The sequence below is a fragment of the Oncorhynchus tshawytscha genome, linkage group LG07 (genome assembly GCF_018296145.1).
Source record: "Oncorhynchus tshawytscha isolate Ot180627B linkage group LG07, Otsh_v2.0, whole genome shotgun sequence".
NCBI classification, from domain to species: Eukaryota; Metazoa; Chordata; class Actinopteri; order Salmoniformes; family Salmonidae; genus Oncorhynchus; species Oncorhynchus tshawytscha.
This window is the reverse complement of record NC_056435.1, coordinates 48,357,487-48,377,366: the sequence shown is the minus strand read 5'-3', so window position 1 is coordinate 48,377,366 and position 19,880 is coordinate 48,357,487. Positions and strand designations below refer to the sequence as shown.

Sequence of the window (19,880 nt, the reverse complement as noted above, 5' to 3'; positions counted from 1 at the left end):
AAATACACAACTAAGGATTTCAGTTACATGCCCCAAAACTGTCTTATTGTCCACTATACGATCAAGGCAATAGGCTATCAAATAATAGTCCTATGCTTATTTAGACCATAGCCCAAATTCAGCCTTGCATTACCATTGTAATTGTTTTAGGATTCTGTAATTTAATGATTGTTATAGGTTCTGGGGTCGATTTTGGAAAAATATCATGTCATGACTTATTAAATAGACTACTGGTGGAATGTAGATTAGATGTAAACTATTATGCACTATTATGCACCGTCGCCTACATAGGCGTAAAGGCTATAGTAGCCCTATAAACTCTAATTTATGAAACAGAATCGTGGTCAGTTCAATCATAATTCCACTAAACTCAGGCGATGGACGTAAATGGTTTATAAATACAGGCTGCTATGCATTCGTGAATTGAACTGATCTATTAATTGATACTTACTATTGACTTGAATCCAATAGCATGAAATCCGTAACTTTGATTGATCTAGGACGTTACGCCCTAGCGAGTGAGCCACAAGTGTGTAGGTATTGTATTGGTGAAGTTATGGGAAACTACAAAGTCAAATATATGTGTATCAAAAAATGTACAAATCACAAATTATATTTTCCCAAATTACTGTGCCTTTCATTCCAGGGCGTTTACTAATGAGATGTTTCTATAGGTCTATCAAAGAACACAGAATTACAGGCTAGGGAATACTTAACCCCTTGCACTGTTACGTTTTATGCGACTCAAGGTCAGATAAACATATATTTGGACTATTAATTTGTTTTTCGAAATATGTAGTGATAAACCAGATGCGTCCTCCTTCTTAAGGACATCTGACTTCATACTGTGCATGCTATGCGATCGAATTTGATTACACCAAAATACAGTACGTTTAATTTAAAATACTGCCTGCCTATATTCCTCTTCACAATCTCTCTTTCGCCTCTCTCTCCCTTTTAGAAGAAGGACAAGGCCTGCTCCCTAAGCATCAATCTCTTCTTCTTCATCCGCCGGTTCTGGAACCATATTTTAACCTGTTGGTCGCTGAGGTTTAGGCGGTCAGAGAGTTCCCTCCGCCGCTGTCTGGTGATGAACTCATTGAGCATGAAATCGCCTTCCAGCTCAGCCAGCTGGAGTTTGGAGTAGGGTTTACGTTTCTTTCGGGTTCGGGTGTGCATTGGATACCACGGGGCGCCTGGAGAGGGGGAGAAGAAGTGGATGCGTGAGCATGGATGAACGTATAGGCTCTATAGCCTATAGTTTGGCATACATCACCAAGCTAAGATAAAAGTCCTGCACTGCATCAGTTGATTCTATAGAGCTGGTTATCAAACGTATTTTGAAAGTTTTTGTCATCAGTGTGAGCAGTTCCTGGCCCAGTCTTAAAACAGACTCATTTAAAAACAATGAGTTAACATTCAGAGTAGAATATGGACACTCAAACAAATTATATTATACTACTACTGTTTATTATGTAAAAGGTATTCACAATTTTGAATTTCACCAAAGAATGTGTGATGAGACAGTGGGACGTATGACATCTTGTAATTTGATTGTGGATAGATACGCTGTAATTCACATTAGTCTGTGTCAGGTTTACAGTGGCAATTAAGGTCGTCAATAACGATAGTCTCACTTTCAAGCATGCAAGCATATCGAATTGCCAAAGGCATGCAAGCTAGAGTTATTGTGAATAACAGCATGTATTTTTTTCGGTGTCTGATTTTATTTGCAACAAACTATCAAAAACCTTGAGTCTATGTTTTTCCTGAAATCCTATAGGTTGAAATTGTTCAAAATATTGTGTGTCAATTCTCATTTTTACCACAAGACATTCTCATTTTTACCACAAACAACATCGAATTTTTATGGTGCTGTAAGGGTTTACTGGTGTGTAAAAGGCTGAGTGTAAACGAAAATATGTACCCTTCCTTGAATGCTTCCCCTAGCGGCGCCCACCCCAACATGCAAGCCTCGTGTAAATTCAGCATCCTAAGAATTTATAAAGACGAGCAACAGGACTATCAACAAATCAAGAAATAAGATTCCAATGACAAAAACAAGCACATTACATTCCATTGTTAATGTCCAATAACTCACCTCCACCCGCTGCTGTGCTTAGTGCGTGATTGCCAGGGGATGTCAACGCCTGAGCGATGCCTGCAGAAGATTTGCTCCCTTCATTGAGCAGCGATGAACTGGAGTCAGATTCTAGGGATTGACAGGATGGCGGATCTTGGGTCAACTGCTCGGGGCCATAGTCGTACTTGGAAAATGTACCATTGTTGCCCATCCCGTTGTGCAGTCCATGCTCCGTCGTTATGGAGGAAGAGGAGTCTCCTCTTGCCCTCTCTTCACGTTTGAGGATTGCGCTTTCAGCGCAGGGTTCCCTGTTGCCGACACCATTGCTGTAAAAACATTTGCTTTCATCTTGTCTGGTGATTTCACATGCACGGTTGAAAGAGGGATTAATGGGCATGGGACTGCTAAAGTAGGATTGAGGATATCCATTGCACGGCTCTGAAGGGGTCCAAGGGAGCGAGCATACATTGTCCCTTCTTGGGTAGGAGAGAGAGGTTAGACCCGCCAGTTGTCCCCCGGACGCTCTGAAATTGGGGAGGTAAAATGTGTCTCCAGTGTGGATGTTTACCAAAGGTCCCACAAACCCGGAACCGGGATTAAGAAGATTATGCTCGCCCATTTCGGCGGGCCGACCAAGAGCTTCTAGTTTATAGGGATCTGACATTTAACATAGTGAAACCGAGCGGCGCGCCTGATTGGTCGGAATAGAGTCACATGTCTTCAACAACTTGCGTTACAGAAGGTGCCACCCACTATGTCCATGTCTGACCAAAAAAACATTCACTTCTGTATTATGGGTTTTATATACTTTTTAAAGTACATTTTATGCCAAATAAAATCTGGGTTTGTTTTCTCTTCATTGCTTGTTTTATTTCTCTTTATTGCTTCAAAATACTCTACTCTTTAATTTTCAAGTGATGACCAAATCCATTAATATTAGGCTACAGGCCATATTTAACTTAGTAAAGTTTTCCCAGAGCCTGCCTTTTCTTTTTAATATGTCATTTAACGGTTACAAGGCAGCTGCACAAAGGCCTGTAAGTGTTATATTGTCCCCCCACCCCACCAAATATCTACCATTGTTGGGTGTGCATGCCTCACTCTTTATTTTAGAGCAAATTACAGACGAATTGAATGTCATATAAAACTGTGATGCTCCACTTTACGGGTCTATTTTAGGGAACGACTGATACTCACAGCCTCACTTCTCTCGTATTTACAGTAGCGGGGTCAGAAAGTTGAAACCTTTGGCTCTGTAAAAAAAGATGATCTGCAATAAGGTTATTTTAAGAGCATTTCCAAGGAACAACTTCAACATTTATCCCATTAAACGTTCGTAGCCATACATTCGGTAGCTTGTTATAAACTATTATTTTTATGTGGGTTTAACAAGGTGGTCAAAGCAGTCTAATAGCGCGTCATCAGTCGAAATTCATCACAGTGCGTTTTTATTCAATGATTTGCAATTGAGCGCCCCTGTCCCAAACAAGTTGGGTAACTAAACATCTATCTGTATGATACTGCGAAACAAGGGCTCACCGAGTAATGATAATATTTCATGGAAAGAAATGGCAAAATAGGCATGCATTGAGCCGTGCGCATTTCCATGAGGAGACTGGCTGGTGCAATTAGGAAAGTGTTCCATTGCCACACAACAAGGTGTATGAAATGAAATTGAACAAAGACGTAATTTTTGGCTTAGACATAGGCCTACCCACTACCCACTACACACTTTTCATTGTAACATTACTCTTGTAGGCCTAATGTTGCTATTCTCGAAATTCCTGACAAACTTCACCGCTTTCTATTAATTTGTCTACTTGCCAAATGATAGCAATTACGTAAGCTGTCAACAAAACATTGCATATTAAGAAATTGCTAATGGATTGCCATTCTTGTTACAGTGCAATAGTGGGCCTATGTGTGCATACTCCACATCTTAAAGAGAGGAGTCGCTATTTTATCAATGTGTAATAAACCTGCCCATACATATCACTTTCATGGAAGCATTGGCTTCTGCAGCAGCTTCTGCGATGCGACAAAAAATAAATGATAGTGTCTGTAAGGATTCATATTCGACAAGAAGGATGGAAAAAGGCCTAATATACAATGCCACATTTATAACTAACAAATCTGCATTTGCATACTTCTTTCCATAAACAAATGACTGCAAATACAAACTAATAAAACACATGACATGGATTTCCAAGGAGTGTTTGTGGTCTTGTAAGCTGTTTTGTTCTGCCTCAAATAACTGATGTAGTTATTGGATCGTTCATTTGCCGTGGATTTTCAAATCAATAGCGTTCGGATTCGTTTAAAAAAAAAAATATATATATATAATTTTAAACTAAGCAAGTCAGTTATAAAGAACAAATGCTTGTTTACAATGACGGCCAGCCGGGGAACAGATTTTCACCTTGTCAGCTCGGGGATTCGATCCAGCAACTTTACGGGTTACTGGCCCAAAGCTCTAACCACAAGGCTACCTGCCGCAACTAGTTACGCGGAGTAGGCCTATATGCTGCAAAAGTTCACAAAATGTTGTAGGCGTATTATAATTATTATCAGAAAAAGACACCATCAGTCATCGACCTCCAGTCATTCACCGCTTCAGTCAATTTAAATGTTAGGGTACTAGGATGGTATTGACCAAAGTAGCAAGGGGAATCTCATAACAACGGTTTATGATATCTAGGATCACTAACACACAGACCAATACATATTTGATGTTTGTGCTAATGTAGCCTATCCATTTCTCAGCGCACACAGTGCTTATCACAAGTTATGAGGTTAAAGAACATTCCGTTTGGCAAACACGGAAGTTACCTTGGTGAAAGAGAAGATAAGGCCTACCCATGCCGCATAATGACAACCACTGAACAAAAAGAATAACTACAAAACCTGACGCCTCGAAAGGAATAAGAAAAAACAACAAGATCACTTATATTTATATTGAACACAACATTTTAACATACAGTTTAGTTGTAAAAAGGTGATGGAACTTCCGCGTTTCTCTGGCCTACCAATTGGCGCTTCGGCAGTTCAAGGTCACTGTCTAGTGCATTGATGTCTGCTGGCTCATTGACACAACTGTCTTGGAATCTCTCGCCACGTCCAGGCAGGGACAATAGCGTCAACAAAGAGCGTGTCCTTCCTTTGAGTTCGTTACAACATGTTGTCAAAGTTACAGCACCGTTTTGAAACTCATGAGACTCGTTTGTCCCCCCCAAAATCATCCTGAAACCAAATATTTATCAGACGTGTTTACATTAGGTCACTATAGCTCATTCTTAGATGGTAGCATATAAACAAGTATAGCACTTGAGTTATCTAATAGTTGAGTAGCCTAATTATATTTGTCCCATCAATTTATGAATGTTTTTGAAATTTGTAATGATTTTTCGTGAGAATGAAATTATATAATTATTCAGTCTACAGCCTATAGGTTTCGTACAGGCAACACCAATAGCCATATCAAATTGGTAATCTAAGAAACACAATTGGACACTGGAATATAAAATAAACTAAGGACTGCGACTTAATCTCCTTCAATAATGTTTAATGCTGACGCGTGTCGGGGCGCCTTCATCAGAGCACATGTTAGCACTTGATTGTTTCTTCATTATTTCAACAACTTCATGGCATCGATATCATTTTGTACAATTTTAATCTGAGTTTGACACAGATTACAAGGCTATTTTAAATGTAATCCACGTTTGATTAGTCTACAACTCAATAAAAACAGAACGTGTTTTTACTTCAGTCAAATTCAAATGAAAAACCTAAGTACCAATTTACCCCACAATCAATGGCTTGATCTAAACAAAATGGTAACGTATAATGTACGTATAATGTATTATCGTATAAAGACAGCTAAAGTAAACAAAAAGAAGAGAGTTGGATAAAATAAACAAGCCTCAATTTAACTAGGCTTATAAGGTTTACTTTACAAGACATCTGCAATTCGTAATATCAAATTTAGGCTACTACATGGGCACATTATATACTACATGGGCACATAATATACTTCATGGGCACATAATATACTTCATGGGCACATTATATACTTCATGGGCACATAACATACTTAATGGGCACATAATATACTTCATGGGCACATTATATACTTCATGGGCACATTATATACTTCATGGGCACATAATATACTTCATGGGCATTGATTAAGAAAATATTCATACTGAGTCAATTGCATCTTAAGCAGTTGGATAAAATAAACAAGCCTCAATTTAACTAGGCTTATAAGGTTTACTTTACAAGACATCTGCAATTCGTAATATGAAATTTAGGCTACTACATGGGCACATAATATACTTCATGGGCACATTATATACTTCATGGACATTGATTAAGAAAATATTCATACTGAGTCAATTGCATCTTTACTCCAATCGATAGGCCTACATTATTTGGTAGGCTACATTTTGTTTACCCTAAACCCTGAATATATACAACAAATACATAGCCTAAAACATCACCTGGGATGGCTTCAAATACTTTTGGAATTATGTTTTCTATTTGTAGGATATATGACCTATTTTGTAACAGTCCGTGTGATTTGTTTGGTAAGGAACAACCGCATATTATGGACCCACATGCGGTTTTTGCACTGTGATACAAATCTCATAAATCTGTCTGTGTGTGGTGTGTGTGTGTATGATTGTGTGTGTCATAAAGACTTCCGATTACCTACCAAATTACTAATCCAGAATTAGTTATAACAATAAAAACTGTTAATCATATTTCGTCGCCAATAATTTTTGCTTAAAATAAACATCTGCCATAATATGTTACAATATGTAATTTCCCTGCGTGTGAATGCGTCATCTGAAAGGAACGGCTGCAGCTTTTTGCTGATGCAATGTCAACTCGAACACAGTTCAGCTGTTCAGGATAAAGGCAGTTCTTCTGGCTGACAAGCTAGCTTTAAATCATGCAACATGACATGCTATAAAAACCTCAATAGATTAATTAGACTACTACTATCAACTACAATTGATAAAAACGAAACATTTCTGGGTGGGTGGTTGAGGTGGTTGTTTGGATTAGAGTAAGGCAATACGTAATAAAATCTCAGATCATTCAGACAAATCTTTTGATAAAAAAATCTAAAACGCGACAATGTTGTTCTTCTTCCAATTCTGCTCACCTATATACTGCCAAGGGTTAATCCATCCACTACTTCCTGAAATTTCCATCCATCCACCACCAGAGGCTGTCATCCTGCTTCTCAGTTCAGCATGCCCACTCAGGACTGCACATATTCACTCACTCATACTCCGGCTTAAACTCTGGTCGACTGACCATGAAAGCCTCCTCTCTCTGAGCTCTTTCCCTAGATCGGTCCCCACGGTTCTAATGTAAGATATTGACTCACACGAGTGGACAAAATCCCTGTGTTAATGTAGGCTAAATTATATCATGTAAATTATGTAAATTATAAAACATAAAACTGAAGACATAATGTGACAAGTTATTCAACAAAGAAATATAACCTAATATTTTAAGATGTTATCCAAAAACGAGCTACATTGTGGACTTTTTAGTTAAGGAACACTGTTCAAATGTAGGCAGGCTACAAGTGAGACAAAATAATACAGTATTACGGTATCGATGCCCAGTGATTTTAAATGTAAACAAGCAGCTCAACTACGTGCTTTACAGAGACATAACAAAGTGATATTTGTCAAAAGCCATTTCAAATGTTTTGATATACCGAAATGTGAAATTGAAACTCCAGATAGTCTAATGAATACCGATTGCCCACAGCTCAGAAACGTAATGCATGGGCCTAAACATGAACAATCTAAACTGAAAATATAATCCACATTGTATTATATTTCATTGGATAAGTGAATGCTACACTATTTTACACGTGCGTAAAAGGCTCACTACTTCTTTAAAATGTTTGCCATTTGTTCAACAACTGTTTCAAATGGTTGTGTGTGTGTGACTTTTTTCCATTCTAGAAATGAATTTGTAGATTTTCAGATATTTGGTTTTATAAGAGCAGTGATCGAAACCAAGCAAGAATTAGGCCGTGCTATTCCAATATGTACAGTCTATCAAAAGTGTGCGCTAAACGCCTCCATAGGCCTATGATTGTACAATTCTCGCAATATATTCCAATAAAATAGTTTTTTCTTTAAAAACTCTTAAACTCTTAAAAACTCTCTTTCTTTTTTTCTTCTTTAAAATTAAACAAAATAACAAACCAATTAGTTTCGAAGCTGCCTGTCTTCACTAAAACATGCTATTCCTATTACAGAACCTTTAAGGTTGTTTTCTACCAGTGCCATCTAGGCTACTTCATGAAATTGTGTAAGCAAAATGAGTGATAGTTCATAACCTTGGGCTACTGCACTCCCCACATGCAAAAATACGACCATAGGTGTGCATGCACACATAAATAAATAAAGTTACATCTTAAGAGGACAAATCTCATGCCGCTGATCTCTTTCCTATTATTGAAGTCCTACATCTGAAACGGAGCAGGTATACACTGTTGATATAGCCACACAGTTCTGCACATCTATGTCAACTCAAGGTATAAAAACGGCCTACATACCTTCAAAATGAGTTCATGGGCCACGTCTGTTTTCCTTTAAGGCAGATGCACAGCTCATCGCAAGGCGCACACCTTAAATCTCGATTTGAAAAGAACGCTACAGCTCAAACTTGTCAGTGTCAAACCTGATGGACTTGCAAGAAGTCAATGGTCTGTCTACCTGTTATACATGCTCAAAATACGACACACTCCCTATGATGACTGTGTAAGTGTGCTGTTTAATTTAAGGTCTGAGACCGGGGCGAGATTATTCTGTAAAACCGTCAAGGAAGAAAATAAGGAAACATACTAAGAATAAGAAATATAAATGAACGACAGAAACGGATTAAAATGGCTATACTTTGGGGATGATATCAAATAAGCATTGACAGTAAACTATTTTATGGAATGCTAGCGATAACCTGTCTAGACTAGAACAAACATTCTATTGCCTTGCAAACAAACCGCGAGGCCCACCATCCATCCCACCAGAGAAAGGAAGCACAACCTTCCCTAGTTTGCTATGCGCGAGCTGTTGTTATGTCAAGGTCAAAGTGACTGCATAGTCATGGTCAAGGGTAGCCAAGAAGTCACGTACAGACACAAAAGACAAGGAGCTCCGCAGTCGCATTTCAGGGTACGATACAAGCCCAAAAACTTTTGCTAAAAGTTTATTTAACAAAATATACTAGCAAACAAGGCCTATGGTTAAAAGTAGGACGGATTTGTTGCGTTTTAGAGAGTATGGCCTACATTAATAATCAACACGACTATGGCGCAAATTGGGCTACTAATTTGAGCTCACTGGACTACCAAGCCTACCAAGTCAGCTAATGAATTTTGAACGATTAAATTAAGAAACACTCAGGATACCTTAGATAGCATATTTAAAGATACGTATAGCCTCTTATGTGCTCTAATCACACGTCATCCACAAGCAATCTTACCAATATGCCAAAAGCACTATCACGTAGGCCTATAGAGTATTTAGTCGAGATTTAAAAATAAAACCATTAGGATCTGTCAATTCAGATAGGAGATGCTTCATGCAGTCTTCGCACGCAACTAGTAGCTCGGTATCCGTTTACACCTTCATTTTGAAATGGTGGGCTCGCATGTTCACCAAAGATTTTCCGCAAAAAAAAGTGAATTTGAGACACAGATGTAAGATAATAAAGTTGAAATATGGATTATTATGAACCTGTAAAATAATTTTTGAATATTGATGAAGAAATTATAGCCTAACATGTCTTAGGGTAAAATGCACGGTATTCAAGGAATAGGTGCTAAACGAGGGTTACTTTTTTTACGCACAACTAAACTCGTGCGTAAAAGGCCAATTTCCCAAAAAATATTATCAATTTATTCACCGATTGTTTCAAAACTGTGTGGCATTTCCATTGTCGAATTTCGATAAAAGAAAATGTAGTCTACATAGGTATATATAGGCTTTAGATAATATATTATAATATTACAAATGTAGGCTATAAGAGTCATATGATAATCTCAAATTAGTTAATGCCATATCTTGGAACACATATTAATTAATTAATTAATCACAATGCTGCGGAGAATAAAAACTGAAACAGCCAAGCGGCAAAGCGACGTAACAGATTTTTTTAGGCCACTGACTAAATGTTTTGTTAATAATCTACACAGACAATTCTTCTTTTGACAAAATACCTAGCCTATCATTCCATTTTGACATAATCATATTCAGAATATGTCGTTTTAGTTTTCACTGAGATATTTTCACTTAACCTATAGACCGACTAAACCCAGTTTTGAAAGTGATTTAATTGGCATGACAATCTTCCAATATCGAATTAAGATAGTAAGGAGGTTCATTTGTATCAGCTGGTCCTGAAGTAGATCGACTTTTGATCTTGAAAGCAGAATTAAAATGATATGACGAGGACAAAGTCTGGATTGCGTAATCATTCTGGAATCTAAACCATAGTCATGGATCCTTTTTCAGTTGAGGGGTTCTTCTTAACCATTTAGTCCAGGAGTATCCATGCTTAACGTCAGTGAAGGTGGTTGCATGCAAGTTCAAAGAGGTAATGTTATCAATTTAGGCTGTGGCCAACTTACGGCACTTTATTAACGATTCCACTTGAACATTTGAGGTTGGACTGCTGTTTATTTACCAAATAAGAACATTTTCCAACATGCATCATAATAACCTAACTAGAATATCAACATAGGTTATTATTTCCTTTTTTTGGATTGTGGTCCATAATTTGGTATCTCAACAAAAGTCCATATGCTTTTTTGATTTGCACAACATTTGCGTATACAGTCTTAGCTCTCATGCACCATCTAATTGTCAATGCGCAATTCAACGTCAATTCCACGTTGGTTCCACGTAATTTCATTGGAATTACATAGAAACAACGTTGATTCAACCAGTGTGTGTCAGTTGGTGAAGACCTCAGACAAAGATAGATAGATTCAAATCGAATCTAAATGTATTGGTCATTTTAGCAGATGATATTCCGGGTGTAGCAAAATGCTTGTTCTTCTATATCCGACAGTGCAGTAATATCTAACAAGTAATATCTAACAGTTTCACAACATATACCCAAAATACACGTACATCTAAGTAAGGAATAGATTAAGAATATATATACAGTTTTCTGGACTACACCACTGACTGTTAAACAGCCATCTAAAGCACGTCAGAGGCTACAGCCTATAGAGTACAGAATATACATATGAGATGGGTGATGCAATATCTACAAACAATGAAAAGTGACTAAGATACGGCCTAGGAACATTGCCTTGCCTTGTTCAGAAGCAGAACGACAGATGTTTACCTTGTCAGCAGGAGGATTCGATACTACAACCTTCCAGTTACTAGTCCAATGCTCTAACCACTAGGCTAGCTGCCGCCCCAGAGTAATAATCTATATCTATAGGCAGCAGCCTTTGACGTGCTGGAGATGGCTGTTTAACAGTCAGTGGTGTAGTCCAGAATACAATACAGTATATACATACGAAATGGGTGATAAAATATGTAAACACAATTTAAAAGCGACTAAGATACCGTAGACTAGTGTGGAGCACGGTTTATACATATGAGATGAGTAATGCTAGATACAGAACATTATTAAAGTGGCTAATGATCCATTTCTAAAAGTGGCCAGTGATTCCTAATCGATGTCTATAGGCAGCCACCCCTGATATGCTAGTGATAGCTGTTTAGCAGTCCGATGGCCTTGAGATAGAAGATGTTTTTCATTCTCTCGGTCCCAGCTTTGATGCACCTGTACTGACCTCGCCTTCTGGATGATAGCGGGGTGAACAGGCAGTGGCTCGGATGGTTGATGTCCTTGATGATCTTTTTGGCCTTCTTATGGCATCGGGTGCTGTAGGTGTCCTGGAGGTCGGGAAGTTTGCCCCCGGTGATGAGTTGAGCAGACCGCAACACCTTCTGGAGAGCTTTGCGGTTGTGGGCGATACAGTTGACGTACCAGGCGGCGATAGAGCCCGACAGGATGCTCTAATTTATGCATCTGCAAAAGTTTGTGAGGGTTTCAGTTTGTCAGTGATGTGTACGCCAATGAACTTGAAGCTTTCCACCTTCTCCACTGTGGTCCCATCGATGTGGATAGGGGGGGTGCTCCCTCTGCTGTTTCCTGAAGTCCACGATCATCTCCTTAGTTTTGTTGACGTTGATTGAGCGAGAGGTCATCTTCCTGGCACCACACCTCAGAGTAGACATTAAGCGATAAAACCTGATAAGTGGGAGACGGGTTCAGATAGAGGTTCATGTCGATAAAATAGAAAACAGATTCCATAGAAAACAGGTCCATTTGATCTTGTTTGATCGTTATATTTCTTTATTTATGAAACATGTCTCCATTGAGTACATTTCGATCGAGCACCACATCACAGTTCAAATACTGCACCAAATAAAAGGAATAAAACGTCTTACAATCGGAATGCACAGCCCGAATGCTATAAGACCTAACTCACTATACAAACCAATTGGCAAAAGATTCTGCAATACTTTTTAATATTCTTATACGGATTACAATCATTCCAGTTGCATTACAGAGACATATCCTTCACTGACAAAAATGATCAAAATATGAGAACCATAAAATAGTCTGTAGCAATTTTACAACCCCTGTCATACGAGACAACTTGTAATTAAATATGCATGGTACTGTACAATAGACAATAGTAACCTTGCTCAATCCCGTGGGATCAAACTAAAACGGCCATATACAATATCATTGAAACGTGAGTTCAGTCTTGATGTGTCCAACACCTGACAATGTCTGAACAAGATAACTGTATGAAATCCCCAAAGACCTCCGTTTACTTTATCAGGCACACAAGTTTGTAATTTAGGTCTGAGGCTATACCAACAATGCTGGTATTGCTTTCGATGCCCCTGTAAGGATGTGATCATTCGTTCCAACCAGTTTTCATTCAATCTTCTGTATTTTCCCCCAGTTTATGTCCAAATAGGGAGGTGAGATTAAGTTTGTGTTGTGCAATGCATCATAGGTGAGAATTCTGTCGATAAATATCGAGCGTTTCTGTGATAAAAAGTATTTGAGTTGTCATGCCAGTGAGATTGGACTGAATCAAGTGGCATGCATGTGAGAGCTTGATTTAGATTTACAGACACATTTTTTCTCCTTCACCCGCCGGTTCTGGAACCAGATGGTGACCTGGCGTTCAGAGAGATTAGAAGTGGCAGATATTCGACGTCTCTTGTCTTTGGTGATGAACTTGCTGCCTGCGTACTCTTTCTCTAGTTCCTTCAGCTGGATCTTGGTGTAAGGAACTCTCTTTTTGCGGCCTCGTCTGTAGCTGCTGACCTCTGGCTGCAAAGGGACGACATCTGAGAAAAGAAGGGCATAACACACTGAAAGGAAGGCCGAGAAAACAACGACTGTTAGCCTACATTTGAAAATGAGAAGAAACAATTGGAAATATTGTTTTTTATTTGATTTTATTACAGGCAGAACAATGTGAAAGCACCCAGCACTGGATTCTGATGCATTGCATTTAAAATGGTCCCGTAGATTGGGCAGGGCTAGGCTATAGGCTACTTTATTAAGAGCCTAAATATGGGCCTAAATATTTGAGGTAGGCTACGGTTAGATTGCAGTCATTATGGTATAGTTATATCAAAATATACACTTCATGACCAAAGGTATGTGGACCTGGATTGCAGTTGGCAATCCAATTCATCTCAAATGTGTTCATGGGGTTGAAGTCAGGGCTCTGTGCAGTCCAGTCAAGTTCTTCCACACCAATCTCGAAAACCATTTTTGTATGGATCTCACTTTGTTCACAGGGGCATTGTCACGTTAAAACAGGAAAGGGCCTTCCCCAAACTGTTGCCACAAAGTTGGAAGCACAGAATCGTCTAGAATGTCATTGTATGCTGTAGTGTTAAGATTTCCCTTCACTGGAATTAAGGGGCCTAGACCGAACTATAAAAAACAGCTCCAGACTATTATTCCTCCTCCACCAAACTTTACAGTTGGCACTATACATTGAGGCAGGTAGCATTCTCCTGGCATCCGCCAAACCTAGATTCATCCGTCGGACTGCCAGAAGATGAAGCGTGGTTCATCACTCCAGAGAACGCGTTTCCACTGCTTCAGAGTCCAATAGTGGTGAGCTTTCCACCACTCCAGCCGGTGCTTGGCATTGCGTATGGTGATCTTAGGCTTGTGTGCAGCTGCTCGGCCATGGAAACCAATTTTATGAAGCTCCAGATGAACAGCTATTTTCCTGACGTTGCTTCTAGAGGGAGTTTGGAACTCTGTAGTGAGTGTTGCAACTGAGAACAGAAGATTTTTTACGTGCTACGCACTTCAGCACTCAGTGGTCCCATTCTGTGAGCTTGTGTGACCTACCACTTCACAGCTGAGCCATTGTTGCTCCTAGACGTTTCCACTTCACAATAACAGCAATTACAGTAGACCTTGGCAGCTCTAACAGTGCAGAAATGTGACAAATTGAGTTGTTGGAAAGATGGCATCCTATGATGGTGCCACGTTGAAAGTCACTGAGCTGTTCAGCAATGGCCATTCTACTGCCAATGTTTGTCTATGGATATTGCATGGCTGTGTGCTCGATTTTACACCCCTGTCAGCAACGGGTGTGGCTGAAATAGCTGAATCCACTAATTTGAAGGGGTGTCCACATACTTTTGTATATATAGCGTATTATCTAAATGTTTAAATTACTTCAGCCTCGCCAAGCCCATCTCCTGAAGTCCTCAGACATGGATGTATGTCTAATACTGACTTCTATCACGGTGACCTGCTTGCTAGGCACACCATGGTGACCATTTAGTCCAAACATAGATATGTAACCTATGCATAAAAATGCAATTGGCATAGTGACAGGAAAACACTGTGAATATTAAGCCTTAATAATCTGAATTGGGGCTATGATTAGCAAGAAGGCACCTTGGGTGTGGGGGTGTGGTATATACTAAGGCCAAGGGCTGTTCTTATGCACGACAGAACACGTAGGGCCTGGATACAGCCCTTAGATTTGGTATATTAGCAATATACCACAACACCCGATGTGCCATTTTGCTATTGTAAACTGGTTACCAACGTAAATAGAGCAGTAAAAATAAATGTTTTGTCATACACGTGGTACACGGTCTGATATACAGTACCATGGCGGTCAGCCAATCAGAATTCAGGGCTCGAACCACCCAAGTTCACCCACTTGTAATAGGTTGGGAATAGGCTGCGCAGCTAATCCTATCTATATTAATGGCCACTGATTTTAAACTTGAATGCAGCTTCAATTGATGTAGTAGAAGACATCACATCCTATTCATTTGATCATGCGGCTGGGTTGTGCATGTGCACACACACAAGCGCATTAGTTTGGTTTGTTAACAGTCCTATTATAGCCTATTTATTCATTCTACTGAGTTTTATTTCAGAGGGTTTAATATAGGAGTGCATCGACAGCAGAGATTATATAAAGGACTATTTTAATGAGGTCATGAACAACATTATGAATGGTTAATTGGTCAGTCGAACCAAGGACAATAAAAAATAAAACTGTACAGTATATATGAAAATGTTTGACTGTTCAAACACAGTAAGTCTATTCTGTGTTATGGGCATATAGCCCCAATACTACATTATATTACAACAGGCTATTGACTGTATTGGCCTACGACAAGAGGTAATACAAGCTCCAAATGTCATATGTGTCAACTTTTTACTAGATTGTGAATGATAAACCCATCAATCTATGAGCTATTCGTAAACAAGGTAGTATTCAGAAATCTAATGTGCTATTCAATAGTGGCAATCGGCCTACTTGTCTCTCTGCTGTATATATAACGGAGTGTCACAACATAACTAACGGATCAATTCGGTTGAACTAGACAATTTATACATGAAAGGTTTCTAAGGCTACTTATAAAATGGAAACAAAACTGAAAATGCATATTTCTATGAATTGACTCAACGCATTCATAGCCTATGGATAATTTATTTGTCTCTCTCTCTCTCACACACACACACGCACACACACGCACGCACACACACACACACACACACACACACACACACACACACACACACACACACACACACACACACACACACACACACACACACACACACACACACACACACACACTATATGGAGTCACCCTTGAATACCATTGATTTGGCATTCAATTTGAAATATTCACGAAAAAAACTGAAAACAAATGTGCTCGCAATAGCAAATTGAGAATAAACGCAAGGCGTAAAAATCGCGAGCTTCAAGGCACCACTCCCTGTTATGACTAGATTTACTGCAATGAGCAAATATCTGTTATTTTATCAGGGAGGGCAAAGGTGCCATGCTCCAATCTATAAACCTCATTGTAGCGACTATAAAATCAAAGGTGTTGTTTTTTTTGCATTGTTTCTAGTTCAATATCCGGCTTTTGAAAAATGGCCTCTTCTCCGGAATTGAACGCAAAGACGAACATAAACAAACACTCTCACTACCCTGTGATATCATGCACTTCAAGTGCGTTATAGTCATAAGCTGTTTTATATGACAAGGCTATACAAAGGAAACGGGTTTTAAATTAATAAATTAATGAATAAATAAATAAATAAAAGCAAATGTATGTCATGAAATGTCGATCCTTTCTTAGAGAGATATGTATACAGTGGTAGCCCAAAGTTGGTAAATTGTTGCCACCCCTGCAAAAAAATGTATATATATATACACATTTTCTATTACATTTTTTGCAGGGGTGGCAACAATTTAGAAACGGTGGGCTACCACTGCTAAATTAATATAGGGGAAACACTGTGGGCGCGCGCACGCGCACACACACACACACACACACACACACACACACACACACACACACACACACACACACACGCACACACACACACACTGCTGGTCCTGTTCGTCTTAGTTAGTGTTACCTGCACTGCACAAGTGTGAAGCGTAAAAACCACTTGGTATTATTAAACATTACATGAACCATGCATTTTAATAAAAGTGAAAAGGTTTTCATACCTGGGAATGGAGATTTCCAGAGATGTGTTGACTGTGTTTGCTCTTTAGAACAGTACACCTGTCCGTCCCAGCCATTAGATAGAGCCCAATGCTGATATCCATCCATGGGAATCAAAGTATCATGTCTCGGTTCCGGGTGCGCACTGATACCGGGAACCACAGACACGTCCAAGTAACCTGGGACAGTCTGGTATGAACTGGCAAAACTCGGGTAAAAGGCGAACTCCTTTGCCCTGCCTGACAGCTCTTCCGTGGGCAGTGCCGCGCTTGGTTCTGTATACTTCTCCGCAGGGTGGTAAGAGCATGGCTTCTGCTGCAAGTTAACGTTGTGCGAGTGTGACAATCGACAACCGTAATAAGGGCTTCCGAACGGGTAGCCATAACCCAGGGTGGTGCTAGAGGAAGTCTGGGTAGCGGGGCAATGTCGCCCTGTGTCCTGGGAGGGTATTTCCGAGTACACAGAACCCTGGTGGCTTAGGCTGCCGGAGTGTCGTCCCAACGCTGAGTGCGAGATCAGTTCCCTGCAGTGAGTAGCAGGACAATTCCCGCCTAGTCCCTCCATTGATTGGTTTTTATTCTGATTATTTTCATTCGGGCTTTTTTCATATACGTACATTAAGGTGTCCGCCCAGCGTGGATGCAGAACCAGCGAAGTCGTCATATCACGGGTTGCCGAAGCTTTTTAAAAGTCGACTACTCCAAGACTGACACCTCATCTCCAAGCACATTTTACGCATGCGCAATACCCAAGTGTCCAGTTCATTATTGAGACCCTAGATCCGCTGACACGTGATAAAATAACGAGACCGACACGAGAGTGTGCTCGGGGTGGGGGCGAGTGGCTCATCCCTTTAAACCACCACTGGTGTTTGTTTCTTGATTGTAAAGTCCAGCGGATACTCTCATTGGCTTGGGTTGTCAGAGGCAAGTATCCTTAAAGGGGACGTAAAACATGCTCAACAGTTTGAAGGTGGAAGAGGACATAATCTTCCTATTTTACAAAACGGAAAAGTATTTAATCTAAACCACATAACGTTGGCGATGTCGAAGAATTCGCCGGGCCAGTGATACTATTTAGATACTTGTGAAGATTTTCGGTTCTTGATAAGGTAAAGATTAGGCTTGTATGGCGTATTTTGGTTAATCAATATTCTGATGTAATCCACTAGGCTAAGGTACATCACTTATAGTCTAATGTTTTGAAATACAACATTTAGCAACCATCAGCGAAAGGATAGGCTACGTTTGAGTTTTAAAAGTTACAATGTCTGTAAAGAGAACCTGAGTTTGTTGGCTGTGGGACCTTTTAAATGTAGCATATGACATTAAACAACAGTCTATTTGCTCAAAATGTCTAATCTTACCAGAAGATTAGAGTGCAGCATTGCAACTGCCTGGTCTTTATAATTTGGGGGTATTAAACATAAATTCCGGTGCAATTTTGGCAAAACTGAAAATATGAAAAACATACTCTGTAGCCTATCTACCTCTCCTAAATATGCATATTCTCTAATATAACATGAACGTGTTCTCCAAAGCAGTGGTCCATGCACATTCTTCAATCTAACATAATGTATTATTTTCTCCAGTATAATGAACAATAAAGATGTGTATTGGCCGTTTTTGTCATCTGAGTCAAGAATCTGTGTTAGGGACTCAAGGCCTTGGTCTTACGCCATGCTTGCACCTGTACTCAAATGATTTAATCGGACAATAAATTATTGACCAACCATAATGCCTTACATTTCAGGTTTAGTAATAATTGCATAGACGATGTGCTAAACCTAGTTAAAATGTAGGCCTATATTTGCCAAAAATGTAGGATATTGCTATATTCTAAGAATAGTGTTTTGGGGAGCGTGTATGTACTGGGTGAGAACGTGTTTCGTGAAGTTTCAGTCGCACTATAAACACAAAAATTGTGATTTATGTAAGCCCATCTAAAATCCCAGTTAGTTTTAGTACAACACAAGAAGGACACCACGGTGGTCATGAGGCAGTCCTGTATAGCTAAATGCACCAGGTATGGGCGCTGTGTCAAAAGCAACATGAAACAAACCATAGCCTACCAGGGCTCTCCAACCCTTTTCCTGAAGAGCTACCCTCTTGCAGGTTTTCTCTCCAACCTCAGTTGTAACTAACCTGATTCAGCGTATCAACCAGCTAATTATTAGAATCAGGTGTGCTAGATTGGGGTTGGAGCGACAACCTACAGGATGGTAGCTCTCCTGGAACAGGGTTGGAGAACCCTGGCCTAGGCTATTGGAATTCAAGCGATACAGGGAATAAAATCGTTGGACTAACTCTTCAGTTTGTCCCAGGAAATAGGAACTCATATCGGCCAGCGGAGCAACTCACAAATATTGACCATTCATTCAAAAATGGCAGACACAAGGAAGTCCAAGGTCAAGGTAGGGAACGCTGACAAACACTGTCGTAATAAGTCTAGACAGGCAAGAATGAACTTCACACCGGCATTGTGGAGTTTAAGTGTAAACTCGTTCCAATTAGGAGAGCCATCAATGACGCTTCCGAGTAGCTAGTTTCAGAAAACAAAATCTGGACGGACCAGTTCTGTCTTGCCATAGTCTACATCAAACCAAACATTTAGCTATCATGGAAACAACATCTGGGTAGAGGGCAAAACAAAACATGTCTCTTAAACCGTTTTTGTGATCACATAGACCTATT

General features: G+C 39.6%; 2 protein-coding genes across 3 annotated transcripts; both read right to left on the bottom strand.

Annotated features, from left to right (window-relative positions):
• Positions 1 to 957: 957 nt before the first annotated feature.
• LOC112255499 (homeobox protein Hox-C12a-like) lies at positions 958 to 2,702 on the bottom strand. 2 transcript variants are annotated; one of them, XM_024428479.2, is made up of 2 exons: positions 2,102 to 2,702; positions 958 to 1,196 (listed from the first exon to the last, which is right to left on the bottom strand). In XM_024428479.2, the coding sequence occupies exons 1-2, from the start codon at positions 2,700 to 2,702 to the stop codon at positions 958 to 960; spliced, it is 840 nt and encodes a 279-aa protein (XP_024284247.2). The 2 variants fall into 2 exon arrangements, with proteins under 2 accessions (XP_024284247.2, XP_024284248.2); XM_024428480.2 differs by having other exon boundaries at positions 2,108 to 2,702.
• Positions 2,703 to 12,484: 9,782 nt separating this feature from the next.
• On the bottom strand, positions 12,485 to 17,932 carry LOC112255498 (homeobox protein Hox-C13a-like). Its single transcript, XM_024428478.1, has 2 exons — positions 17,190 to 17,932; positions 12,485 to 13,512 (listed from the first exon to the last, which is right to left on the bottom strand). The coding sequence occupies exons 1-2, from the start codon at positions 17,848 to 17,850 to the stop codon at positions 13,253 to 13,255; spliced, it is 921 nt and encodes a 306-aa protein (XP_024284246.1). The 5' UTR covers positions 17,851 to 17,932; the 3' UTR covers positions 12,485 to 13,252.
• Between the last annotated feature and the right edge of the window lie 1,948 nt (positions 17,933 to 19,880).

What these genes read in the sequence shown, in the direction of transcription:
- LOC112255499 (XM_024428479.2), bottom strand. Translation starts at nt 2,702, where the DNA reads ATGGGCGAGCATAATCTTCTTAATCCCGGTTCCGGGTTTGTGGGACCT. An exon ending in AAGCACAGCAGCGGGTGGAG is followed by an intron (nt 1,197 to 2,101) that starts GTGAGTTATTGG and finishes CCCCCTCTCCAG; the next exon opens with GCGCCCCGTGGTATCCAATG.
- LOC112255498 (XM_024428478.1), bottom strand. Translation starts at nt 17,850, where the DNA reads ATGACGACTTCGCTGGTTCTGCATCCACGCTGGGCGGACACCTTAATG. An exon ending in CTGGAAATCTCCATTCCCAG is followed by an intron (nt 13,513 to 17,189) that starts GTATGAAAACCT and finishes TTCTTTTCTCAG; the next exon opens with ATGTCGTCCCTTTGCAGCCA.